The sequence below is a fragment of the Heptranchias perlo genome, chromosome 28 (assembly GCF_035084215.1).
Source record: "Heptranchias perlo isolate sHepPer1 chromosome 28, sHepPer1.hap1, whole genome shotgun sequence".
NCBI classification, from domain to species: domain Eukaryota; kingdom Metazoa; phylum Chordata; class Chondrichthyes; order Hexanchiformes; family Hexanchidae; genus Heptranchias; species Heptranchias perlo.
The window spans coordinates 26764218-26777807 of NC_090352.1; the positions used below are offsets into that span (position 1 = coordinate 26764218).

Sequence of the window (13590 nt, forward strand, 5' to 3'; positions counted from 1 at the left end):
CGCAATTACATTCTGATAAAACCAAAGTTTTCCAAGATGCAGTGGCCGTGACAGTTCCCCATCCACCTTATGTATACTTCTAAAAATAAAATGTATAACAAAGGTAAGCCTATTAAAAATATTAATATTTCTGTAAAAGAAAATACAAACATCCATAAATGCACAACAATAACAACAACAACAACAATTTGCATTTATATAGTGCCTCTAACCTAGTAAAACGACCCAAGGCACCTCACAGGAGCGTCATCAAACAAAATTTGATACCAAGCCGCATAAGTAGATATTAGGTGACCAAAAGCTTGGACAAAGAAATAGATTTTAAGGAGCGTCTTAAAAGAGAAGAGGGAGGTCGAGAGGCGGAGAGGTTTAGGGAGGGAATTCCAGAGCTTATGGCCTAGGCAGCTGAAGGCATGGCCGCCAATAGTGGAGCGATTAAAATCAGGGATACGCAAGAGACCAGAATTGGAGGAGCGCAGAGATCTCGGAGGGTTTTAGGGTTGGAGGAGGTTACAGGGATAGGGAGGGGCAAGGCCATGGAGGGATTTGAAAACAAGGATGAGAATTTTAAAATCAATGCATTCCCGGTCCAGGACCCAATGTAGGTTAGCGAGCACAGGGCTGATGGGTGAACGGGACTTGGTACGAGTTAGGATACGGGCAGCAGAGCTTTGGATGAGCACAAGTTTATGATGCATGGAAGATGGGAGGCCAGACAGGAGTGCAATGGAATAGTCAAGTCTATTGGTAACAAAGGCATGGATGAGGGTTCCAGCAGCAGATGAACTGAGGCAGGGGCAAAGACGGGCAATGTCACGGAGGTGGAAGTAGGTGATCTTGGTGATGGAGCGGATATGTGGTCAGAAGCTCATCTCAGGGTCAAATAGGACACCAAGGTTGCGAACGGTTACTCACTTCCTCTTTCAATTGCTCCAAGGACTACCCCCTGCCCCGTGCAATGTCAGGCACACTGGCTCATGTACTTCCCTGACCTTGTGTACATTCTCCCTTAATACTACATGACTCGGTCTACCCAACTGAGGCCTGACATTCTGAGCCAAACAACCACACTACAGCTCGGTTGAGCTAGCATGCGCCCTAGTGTCCATCACAATGCATGCACAGAGTGCAACTGTTCTGTGAGGCTGTTACAACATGGAATCATACAGCACAGAGGGAGGGCATTCGGCCCTTCATGTCTGTGCCGGTTCTTTGAAGGAGCTATCCAATTAGTCCAGCTCCCCTGCTCTTTCCCCATAGCCCTGCAAATTTCTTCTTTTCAAGTATATTTCCAATTCCCTTTTGAAAGTTACAATTGAATCTGCTTCCACCACCCTTTCAGGTAGTGCATTCCAGATTGTAACAATTCACTGCATAAAAAAATTTCTCTTCATTTCACCCCTTGATTTTTTTGCCAATTATCTTAAAACTGCGTCCTCTGGTTCCTGATCCTCCTGCCAGTAGAAATAGTCTCTCCCTATCTACTCTATCAAAACCCCATATAATTTTGAATACCTCTATTAAATCTCACCGTAATCTTCTCTGCTCTCAGGAGAACAATCATAGCTTCTCTAGTCTCTCCACATAATTGAAGTCCCTCATCCCTTGCTACCATTCTGGTAAACCTCCTCTGCACCAAGGCTTGACATCCTTCCTAAAGTGTGGTGCCCAGAATTATTCACAATACTCTAGCTGAGGCCTAACCAGTGATTTATAACATAGAAAGCAACCAGAATCCAATTTCCAGAAGCCATCATTCTACCGCATGCTTCTCATTTCCTTCCCTCCCAATCTGCAGCAGCCCCAAGCCCCATACTTCAACACACCTTCGTGGCTTCAACCTGGACCTGATTGCCTCCTGTTCCCAAGCCTGCTCTCCTGATTTACAGGCTTCGCCCAATTCCCCCTCATTCCCCATTGAAGCTCTGCTCCTTGGACTCTCCCTCCTGATTTGGAGCTCTGGTATCGTTGTTCTCACCCAGCTGCTCTTTGCTGTCATCTCTGATGTCCTGCTTTACCAGCCTCAGTGCTGCTCTGTTTTCCAGCCTGAGGTCCTGCTCCAGGTCAAGACTTCATAGCTTATTCCCATCCCTCGCAGCCCAAAGTATTCCTCAGACTTTGCCACTTGTTCCCTTCACTCCTTTCTTTTTTTTTTGAAGTGTACATAATGATTGCTTTAAAAAAGAACTAACATTTTATAAAGGGCAGTCAGGGAAGAGGTGTAAACCCTAAAAGACAAATGGGCTTGAAAATGACACAAGGGAGGAAGAATGTGGTTAGCTGCCTTCCTCACAGATACAGCAGACCTGTGTCGGGTATCTGGTGTGTATGTGGAGAGGAAATTCTACCCTTTACAGAAGAGAGCAGGCAGAAAGAAGGAAGAACTAACACAAAAGAAGAGGAAGTGACAAAAGACTTAGGGACAGAGATTCAGAGATGACAATGAGAGTGTGTGAGGGGCAGGCAGACAAAGGAACAGAGAGAAAGTGGGAATCAGAAACAATTAGAAAGCAGGGATAAATGGAGACAGTTAAAAACCTGGTAGTCTCATCTCTATTCTGTGCGAAATAACATAATTGATTATCAGCAGTAAACTTGAAGAATTTCCTTGGGGATTCTCCGATCTTGGTTCATTGTAACTTTGTTGGGAGATCTGCGGAAACCTTGGAGAAACGACACAAGTGGCCATCTTCTCAAGGTTTCCGCCAATCTTCTGCTGAGGTTACAGTGGATGATTGGGGGACCCCATGGAAATTTTACCCCATTGTCTTTTTTCTTTGGCCATATGCAATACCACAGGAGATTGACTAGCATTTTCTCATTTTTCAATATTAATCATCATTACCAACGCTGACAAGGGGAGTGACAGTGTCAATAAACAAGAAACCACTTTTCAGGATGAGGATGTTCATTATGCATTGCTCATATACAATAACGAAATTAGTAATATCAACAAAATACAACAATCTTAGTAATTTATCTTTGAAAAACCTTACTTAGTTGCTAAAATAAGTAAAGAAGCCATTATTAAAAATATGAAGTAGAACAAGTAGTATTAATCATGTCTGAACATTTTCCAATTAGATATAGTCTTCTAAGAACAAATGCTGAGAATGATCCCCAAACAGTTATACACATGGATAGGGACATCATTGCAGGGTAGTACATATGCTGTAAATACATCACTTGAAAATCTAACCTCCATATAAAAACACAAATTATTTTGTTAAAGGCATTGTAAAAATACTCTACAGTAATTTTCATGTTAATATATTTTGAAACAATTCCAGTGTTCAAATTGCTCTCAGTATGTTGAACAGGAACTGACCAAATTCCAGCTGTTGAAAATGCTTGAAATATATTGCACTAAAAAGAATGGGCTTAAATGGGTTTCATTTAGTAGATGGACAGATCTAATTCTCACCTTTACAAACTCCTCTTCATTTAATATTTGCCCTGTTGTATCTATCTCTTCCAATTCCATGTCATATATCAAGACTGTATGGAAATACACAGAAACAGACATGCAGACAATTATCGAGGTCTGGAATGAATCACATGTAGATTAAAGAAATGTCACACAACAGTTATTGTTTAATAAAAAGCTAAAAACCTTATACATCATTTTTATGTCTGTATTAGAATAAATTAAGATGTATATATTTCTGAAGAATTAGGTAATGCTCTCGATACAAACAAATTCATCGCTGGGACTTGGCTTTGAATCCACCAGAGATGGACAGGCTTGCCTTTTGATATATGTTAGACTTCTAAGTGAACTTCTCAAGGCAATCTCTAGCCAGTTTTTTGACATCATAAGCTCACAGCACACAACTGCTCTGAATACACCATTAAATCGGCCAATCTCACTTAGAAAAGTTGAAAGTTTTGGCAAGCAGAAACATCACATGTAAAACAGTGGATGTGATATTGCATTAAACCAACTGAGATGAAACTTGAAATTATGTCTTTATTGTTGTCTATATTTTTAAATCATATGTAACTAGAATTAAAATAGTTCCTGTCATTGTTTTCTATAGAATTCAACATGGCTGACAGTCCATTTGCCTGATGCTTTGATCTGGTGTTTACTTAAGAAGATAAGATGAAATATGAACTTATGAGAGCATAGTGTGAGAGATAACTGCTGTATACGTTTGATGTCTGTCACAGCTGAATAAACAAACTGAGGTAACTGAGGTCCCCACTGAAGTTCAGCATAAGCATTCTATAGTTTTTGGAATATTGTATTTAATTTTAGAGTACTTTGGAAAGACAGCATGATTGTTACTTTTCAAAGTATTGTTTCTTTTATATGTAATCATAGTGTCAAAGAGAATTTGAGCTTCAAAGCTGCCCATTTTGACTGATAGAGGGGAGATCATTTCAGATCTGAGTTTTGGAATATGAATTATAAGATAGGTGGAGTCTTTTAAAAATCAAAATGAATTCTGGAGAAAAGCGGTCATAGCAGTTTGAGGCTTTAATGGACACTCTGTCATGTGTATGAGAAAATTGTTTTATCCTGTATAGATATTGCTTATTTCAGTGGGTTGTTTAATTTGTCACTTTACTATTTTAACTAGTATGACTCAGTCTTAGATTGATATTCTGCCATTTGGAGAAGACTGCAGATATCATAGAATCATAGAAAGGTTACAGCATGGAAGGAGGCCATTCGGCCTCTATGCAAGAGCAATATAGCTAGTCCCACTCCCCCGCCCTATCCCCGTAGCCCTGCAAATTTTTTCCTTTCAAGTACTTATCCAGTTCCCTTTTGAAAGCCACGATATGGTGTAAGGCTATGTAAAGTGCAGCATGCAATTTACTATAATTGCTTAATTGTTGGACTGGGATAAATAATATCCATAAGGGCAGAATACCTAAGATGTACTCTTCCTGTTAGCAGGCACTAAGAACTGCTCATGGGAAGCGTTGAAAGAGAAAACTGTATTTTAAAAGTGTGAACCACACCCACCATGTTATAGCTGTCAAGGGAACGCTTGATATTGATGGCAGAAGAAAAACTGAGAAACGTTCATTTCTCCAGCATAAAGCTCTTCTACATAGATGAGCACAACAACCTGTTAAAGCACTTTTTATTTTATTAAAATGAGTATTCCTAGATTTCTTGCCAAAACTCTAAATCTTAAGTACTTGAACATCTGAAACATATGCCTCCTGTGAATGTGATACAAAAGTTGCACTGAAAACATGCAGACTTATCACTGAACAGAGGGCCTGTTCTCTCACACTGTTATTTGTCCTCTATTTGAAGTGGTCTGTTGTCTTTTGTTTGCTAATACCAGATTGTACTTTATCTGATTATTTTGAATATTTCTGTTCATAGTTCCTTCAGTGTTGTTCACCAGCCCAATGGTGCATTTTAACACATCAATTTAAGAAGTGTTTTTATCTATCTCTTTATCCCATTTTATCCTTTGACCTCCAACCCACACTGCTGGCCTTCCCCTGGCTTTTTATAATTTCTCTCTTCCCCTATTCTAAACTTATTTTCTCCTTTTTTCCTGAACTAGCATGTTGGCTTTCCCAGTATGAGTTTGCTGATGACCATCCCATTGAATTCCATAGGCATCAGGAAGGTGCTGCCATCTTACATCAGAGTAATTACTTGTGTGAGGAACACTGGCTAAGAAATAAAACAACTTGTGCAAGCAGGGAGTGGACAGTGAAATAAGTGTTGCAGTGGAGCTGAAATATCAACACTTGTGGTGGCGGGGAATTCCTTCTCTTCTCTATAGGCAAATTCAATGATGCTGCATTTTCGGAGCGACACATCGCTGGACAGGAGTGTGGGTCAGAGAATTGGGGCTGGAGCGTTATAGCCCTATCTCTAACCTGTGCTTCCATCTTGCAAGACTCTGCGCTGAAAATGCAGTTTTTCCCTCGTGTACTGAAATCATAAATGCGTTTATGATTTCACTACACATAGCACGCAAAGGAAATCTGACCCTGGCAGTGCCATAGTGGTTGAGGTGCAAGTTCGGTTCGCCACACCAGAAATTGCCAATATCTGTGGTTATAAATGGGAGGGAAAGAAAAGTTAGAGGAGAATCACTGCAAGACCACTGTCTCAGAGCCTGCCCCTGCTCACCTTTTAGTTCAAGAGATAGGGGTGGAGTTACTGAGTGTAACAGCTGTTCCCTCTGCCTATTAAGTCATTACTTTTTGATAAATTTACTACCTCTTGTAAATCCGGAGATATGATTCAGAATGGCATTGGCAGCAGCCTTGGAGCATATCACCTGGTCAGCCTATCAACATAGTTCATGTGAAGCACCGGTAAACAATAGAGAGGTTCAAGCCCTTGCCTCCTAACCAACAAAAATAATCTAATGGATTAAAACCTTTTATAATGCACAACTCTGGTAACTGATTCATTGCTAGTGCCGGACACACCCAAACATTCTAACTACATATAAACTGATTTGCACCAACTTCCTAAAAGCCTAGATTCACACCCCAGGGAACTAATGGTGGGCATTTCTGAATGTGATGAGGGCACTGATGACACAAAATTTATTTTCTTAGGAGAGGAGAGTCTGGTCACCTCAGAAAATTGAGACATTTGACACTTTGGTGCATTTTCCAGCATTTTGGAATATACACATACCTGGAAATATTTTATGATTAAATAAGAGCATATAGCCCGCTAAGCTGGGCAGAAAAATGTGGTTCAGGCTGCTAAAGTGCTTTGGGACGTCCTGAGGTCGTGAAAGGCACTATATAAATGCAAGTTCTTTCTTTCTTAATGCCTTGTGAAGAATATCTTTACAATCTCCGTTAGCACTGCAAGCACTATACTTGTTTACTAACAGTCTTAAATTTGATTTGGAGGTGGAATTGAGGGGCGGGGCAAAAATAAGTGGAGGGAAAAATCAAAAACATCCAATTGCAGCAGATATTTTTTCTTAAATCATCCTAAACTAGGGGAGAGAAACAAGAAAAGATCCTAAAAAGTCTATTTTTCACATGCAAATTCTCCTTTTCGTGCTGAATTTGTCACCATCGCCAACATCAAAAATTTAGACAAAGAAGAAGTGCAAAATGCACACAGGAACTAGGGGGTTGCAATGTAACCACTTCCTTTCCCTTGGGTGCATGGCTGCTTATACCCTGATTATCCCAAGTTGTGAAATTTTTGGACTGATTACTAAATGCTAGATAAAGAAAATTTAATCACCCCAATCCAGTCTGTCAGAGACCCAGCACCCAATAATGTGCAATTCTAAAGTTAGGGACTTTTTTATCGTGGTAAACTGCAACAGATGGCACTGCTGTGATCTGAATATTCATCATTATAGATATATAAGCTATTAATCGGTATAGAAAAATCCAGGGCCCTATTGGAAGCTCTGCAATGAAAATAGGACAAGGTGTGAAGTTTCAAAATGGTGTAAAGCAAAACTGGGGCTGACGTCAGGAAGTTCTTCACACCGAGTGATTAATGCTTGTAATGGACTTCTGGGCAGGTAGTGAAGCCAAAAACTTTGGAGTCGTTTCAGTACTTAAATGAAGAACTGTAGATGAATAAGGAGAGATAAGCCGTGAGATTTCTCATGTCTTTATCATCTGATCTTATGAACTAAAATTGGCCTTTGACAAATGATTCAAATGTTAATTAAGGGTATCTCCTGTAAATTGGCCTGGAGGGAAAACCAGCTTCTTCTGTCTCACTTTGTTATAACTGCAGCTTCTATTGGTTGGCATTGATTCAAGAGTCAGGGAGCACAGCCTTCAACCTATTTATCTGCTCTTTTAGTTTAGGTAAGAGATGTGGAGTTGCCAAATGTGGCAGCTGATCCCTCTGCCTATTAGTCAGTACTTCTTTGTTCTGATAAATGTACTACACCCCTTTTCAAACCTGTTAACCCTTTGCTCCCATTCAAATACATTCTCAAGTTTTGAGCAGGATAAAGCCAGTTTGAGATGGGGGAAATAATTGATTCCTGGGGAGTACAAGCATGTGGTCAAAATGTTCTCAGCTCCACTCCGAACTACAGATTACAAGTTTCAATGGCATCATTGCCACAATGATCGTTGTCTTCAAAAATTAATGGGGACGATTTTCATCTCACTATTTCCCTGTTTGATAGCAGAATCAAAATGGAGCGGCTTCTAGTCCCGCCAACTTACTGCTGTTTTGAGGTCTGTTCAGATTTTCAGGTGGACTTGAATCCTGGTGACTAGAGCTCCCGTCAGAAACAGGGGGGAGCCGAATGTATACATGCAAATAGGGGTCAAGTGACATCATTTAAACCCTGATGCCATTTTCGTCTCTGCCTGCCTGACTACTGCCTGATCCTTCTCCCCCACACCAACCATGGGTGGCACAAGTCGGGAGGTGGCCATATCCAGTGATGCTTAAGTAATTCCCCTCAGGAAAGAAGAGAAAAAAGTCAGTTAGAGAGCAAAACACCCTGAAGCATGGCATTAGCTCTTGGATGAATATTACATCAAACTCAATTAGACAGGGTATAAGGAATGGCTTCAAGAAGATGAGATCTGTAAGCAGATCACGGAACAATATACACAGACATGGTTGAAAAATCAAAGCTAGATAGCAGACTGAAACCATGCTGGTTATTTGTAAACAATTTTACAACACCAAGTTATAGTCCAACAAATTTATTTTTAATTCCACAAGCTTTCGGAGGCTTCCTCCTTCGTCAGGTGAACGGTATGGAAATGACATTTTCGAATCCTTCGCATTTTAAAATCCCAGAACAATGGATTACTGGTGATTACTGCCCGTTGCCAAGGCAATCACAGTGAGCAGACAGAAAGGTGTCACCTAAAAAGGCCACCGAATATACAAACCCCCCAAAAAAAAAGAGAGAGAGAGAGAAGGAAGACAGTCAATGACCCGTTATAATAAAAACAGATAACATTTGTTCGCTGGTGGGGTTACGTGTAGTGTGACCTGAACCCAAGATCCCGGTTGAGGCCGTCCTCATGGGTGCGGAACTTGGCTATCAATTTCTGCTCGACGATTTTGCGTTGTCGTGTGTCTCGAAGGCCGCCTTGGAGTATGCTTACCCGAAGGTCGGTGGCTGAATGTCCATGACTGCTGAAGTGTTCCCCGACAGGGAGAGAACCCTCCTGTTTGGCGATTGTTGCGCGGTGTCCGTTCATCCGTTGTCGCAGCGTCTGCATGGTCTCGCCAATGTACCATGCTCTGGGGCATCCTTTCCTGCAACGTAACCCCACCAGCGAACAAATGTTATCTGTTTTTAATATAACGGGTCATTGACTGTCTTCCTTCTCTCTCTCTCTCTTTTTTTTTGGGGGTTTGTATATTCGGTGGCCTTTTTAGGTGACACCTTTCTGTCTGCTCACTGTGATTGCCTTGGCAACGGGCAGTAATCACCAGGCATTGTTCTGGGATTTTAAAATGCGAAGGATTCGAAAATGTCATTTCCATACCGTTCACCTGACGAAGGAGGAAGCCTCCGAAAGCTTGTGGAATTAAAAATAAATTTGTTGGACTATAACTTGGTGTTGTAAAATTGTTTACAATTGTCAACCCCAGTCCATCACCGGCATCTCCACATCATGCTGGTTATTGGCAGTGAAACTGACAGTTTCAAATGGACTACAGTTAAAAGACACTCCTCTGATGATTAGTACATCAATGCACTCTGAACTGTTGGGCAGAGTTTATGCAAGACACCAAGGGATCCAAACATACAAAACTAAATAAAGAATAAGGTAGCTAGGCTTCGGCAAGCTTGAATCAATCATCAGAAGCTGCTCATCAAGTGTGCAGAAAAGAGAATTCCTTCTCTTCTGCCAAAGCATCCTTGGCAAAAGTCAGAAACAATCTTGTAGACTATTTTTCTCATGCTTTATTAATCAAAACTAAAGGTGAGATTTTCCAATGCACCCTCGCGTGAGGTGGCGGGGACAAAAAAAAATTTGCGCCAAGACCAAGAGCATGCTGACCAGCATTTTTCAACCGGTCAGCATTGGTGGAGCAAGAGGTACGTGCCAAGTTAAACTTTCAAAAAGCCTCACTGCCGTGCATCTTCCAGTGGTTTACTCCACCTGTGCGCTACCATCATTGTACACCTGTATCAAACAGGCGCACATGCAACCTGGCTTCCTCAGTTGCAGCAATCAACATTCTTAAAGTTGTATTGTCAGCAACAATTAGGTAGCCATTTTTCTGCACTAAAGGGTTGTTGCCTTTCTGGACTTTTTTTTGGGCTAATTTTCAGTTTAATCTGGATTTTGTTTAGCTTATTCTTATGTATCTGCATACCATTTGGGCATCTGCGTAGAATGGGCATTCCTTTTGGAATTCCTCTTGCCCTCAGGGAGCTAGAGGACAAAATGAAGATCCTGAGGAATGCTCAGAAGGAGGTCTGCCTTTACCTGAGGGGAGATGCACCAGAACTACTTGGGCATGTCGGAAGAAATATGCCTTTGCACCTACCCTTGGTCAGGCAGGTCCTTCTCCAGGTTGGGACTGAGATCTCAAGTTTCCATCTTGTTTTATAAACAGAAAGGTAGACTTAGAATGCTGGAAGTTGAAGGAGCACATGCTTCTTCATAGATGTGCAAACCTGCATTCCAACCTGGATGTCAGTAAGTGACTGCGCATCATTCAGTTAGGTTGTTTTACAAAGACAAGGTGTTAAGACCATAGAAAATGTGAGTGTGGCAAAGTTTTCAATTGCATGTTGTATCTGGAAGGTGTACCATACTGATATATGGGTATGCATGAGATGCAGTTAAAGAGCTGTAAGCTTGTGTGATGATTTGGTATGAGTGAGCAGTTAATGTGGAACAGCTGGCAGGCAACGCTTTGTGGCATGTAGTCTAGGGCCATCTATGAGATATGCGATACTGTTGCGTAGTCTCTCCTTGCCATATTTCTTTAAGTGTGCCATTTTCTTATGTATCTGTTCCGGGGTACTGCAAGTTGTGTACACAGCATTGAGTCTGCTGAGATATAACCTGTCAACAATGGATTGGTTCACTGAAGTATCAAACCGGGCAACCCTTCATACACCAGCTCCTCTATCCAGTTGGCTATCCATCAAACAAGTAGTTAGATGCTGTACCATTCCATCACTTGCCCAGAATCTGTTTTGTGCCTCTACACTGGGTTTCCTTTCACTTTCACTTCATTTATGTTTTGGCACATCTCTTTTCTCCTTCAGCATTGGCCAAAACTAAGAAATATCTAAAATGCTTGTTGATCCTTGACAAAGGCTGAAACAATATTCATCTGCCATTTACCTTTAAGTGCACACATTCCTTTAAATTGAAGCAAATGCCAGATTTTCCACTTCTCCATTAGGCTTACTCCTGGCACAAGGCCAGAGGAGAGGCCGCTATTAATAATTATTCAAATGAGCTGACAGCAGAAAATTGGGGGCAGCCAATCACTCTGTTGCTGATTGGCTGTGCTCCAGCAATGTAGTATGTGGTGGAAATTTTCCCCTCACATCTCAAGCAATGGTGACGCATCAGAACTCCATGTTTGTCCACCACTGAATACTTGAACAAGTCATGTCATCTCTAGTTGACCTGAGGACATTAAGAATCAACCACATCGTGTGAGACTCGAGTCACAACAGACTAGGTAGGAGTGGCAGTTTCTCTTCCCTGAAGGACATTAGTGAACCAGTTGGGGCTTTTTGGCAATCCAGCAGCTTTCATGCTCATTTTCATGTACTAACTCACAAATTCAAATTTCAAAACTCACAAGCTTAACCACTAGGCTACCAAACAAGAAACATTTTCAAATTAATATCTTAAAATGCACCCCTGGGCTGGCCAATGACATTGAAAAACCACACAAGCAGCCGCAATCCGAAATATCATCCAAGTCAATCAGATAAAGTGCTGGGCAGAATTAGCAAGTGCAAGACTTTACCACTTTAAATAAGACACAAATTGTTCATACATTTTGCTCAGTCATACACCTACACGTTTGCAGTCTAACATTTGTATCACGTTTACAGTGACCGCATCTTATTGGATGTGAAAGTGCACATTAAATTGTTGCAAAATTAGCCAATTCTACCAAATTAAACATTGACACAGTCTTACAACATTAATTCTTTCTTTTAACATTTTTCTAAGATAAGCCATTGCCTCCATACCTTCCAGCACCTCAACCACAAAAAAAGCAGAATGAAAAGCATTCATTGGAAAACACAAGTGGCAATTAACATAATGCTGAAATGTAACTTCCGTTAGTGGAATATTGTACCAATTTTAAGGAACTTCCAATCTGTGGTTCTCACATAATAGTAATTTGGAAGGAACTTTATTCTTATTCTCTCAGCTGTGACTCAGTGATAGAGCTCTCACCTCTTGAGTCAGTTGGTTGTGGGTTCAAGCCCTAATCTAGAGTTTAGAGCACATAATCTAAATTAACACTCCAGTTCAGTACTGAGGGAGTGCTGCACTGTCAAAGACGTTAAACCCTCTCAGGTGGACGTAAAAGATCCCATGGCACTATTTGAAGTTCTCCTGGTATCCTGGGCAAATTTTATTCCTCAACCAACATCACTAAAACAGATAGAAGTTTACAACATGGAAACAGGCCCTTCGGCCCAACATGTCCATGTCGCCCAGTTTATACCACTAAGCTAGTCCCAATTGCCTGCACTTGGCCCATATCCCTCTATACCCATCTTACCCATGTAACTGTCCAAATGCTTTTTAAAAGACAAAATTGTACCCGCCTCTACTACTGCCTCTGGCAGCTCGTTCCAGACACTCACCACCCTTTGAGTGAAAAAATTGCCCCTCTGGACCCTTTTGTATCTCTCCCCTCTCACCTTAAATCTATGCCCCCTCGTTATAGACTCCCCTACCTTTGGGAAAAGATTTTGACTATCGACCTTATCTATGCCCCTCATTATTTTATAGACTTCGATAAGATCACCCCTTAACCTCCTACTCTCCAGGGAAAAAAGTCCCAGTCTGTCTAACCTCTCCCTGTAAGTCAAACCATCAAGTCCCAGTAGCATCCTAGTAAATCTTTTCTGCACTCTTTCTAGTTTAATAATATCCTTTCTATAATAGGGTGACCAGAACTGTACACAGTACTCCAAGTGTGGCCTCACCAATGCCCTGTACAACTTCAACAAGACATCCCAACTCCTGCATTCAATGTTCTGACCAATGAAACCAAGCATGCCGAATGCCTTCTTCACTACCCTATCCACCTGTGACTCCACTTTCAAGGAGCTATGAATCTGTACTCCCAGATCTCTTTGTTCTATAACTCTCCCCAACGCCCTACCATTAACGGAGTAGGTCCTGGCCCGATTCGATCTACCAAAATGCATCACCTCACATTTATCTAAATTAAACTCCATCTGCCATTCATCGGCCCACTGGCCCAATTTATCAAGATCCCGTTGCAATCCTAGATAACCTTCTTCACTGTCCACAATGCCACCAATCTTGGTGTCATCTGCAAACTTACTAACCATGCCTCCTAAATTCTCATCCAAATCATTAATATAAATAACAAATAACAGCGGACCCAGCACCGATCCCTGAGGCACACCGCTGGACACAGGCATCCAGTTTGAAAAACAA

At 41.3% G+C, this 13590-nt stretch overlaps 1 protein-coding gene across 1 annotated transcript in view; it reads right to left on the reverse strand.

The window, feature by feature from the left end:
- Nucleotides 1–13590, reverse strand: part of LOC137299220 (EF-hand calcium-binding domain-containing protein 5-like) — a 115683-nt gene that overhangs the window by 92534 nt on the left and 9559 nt on the right. Inside the window, exon 5 of the mRNA XM_067967883.1 lies at nt 3425–3498. Within this exon, the coding sequence (XP_067823984.1) occupies nt 3425–3498 (74 nt within the window). The remainder of the gene's footprint in view (nt 1–3424; nt 3499–13590) is intronic.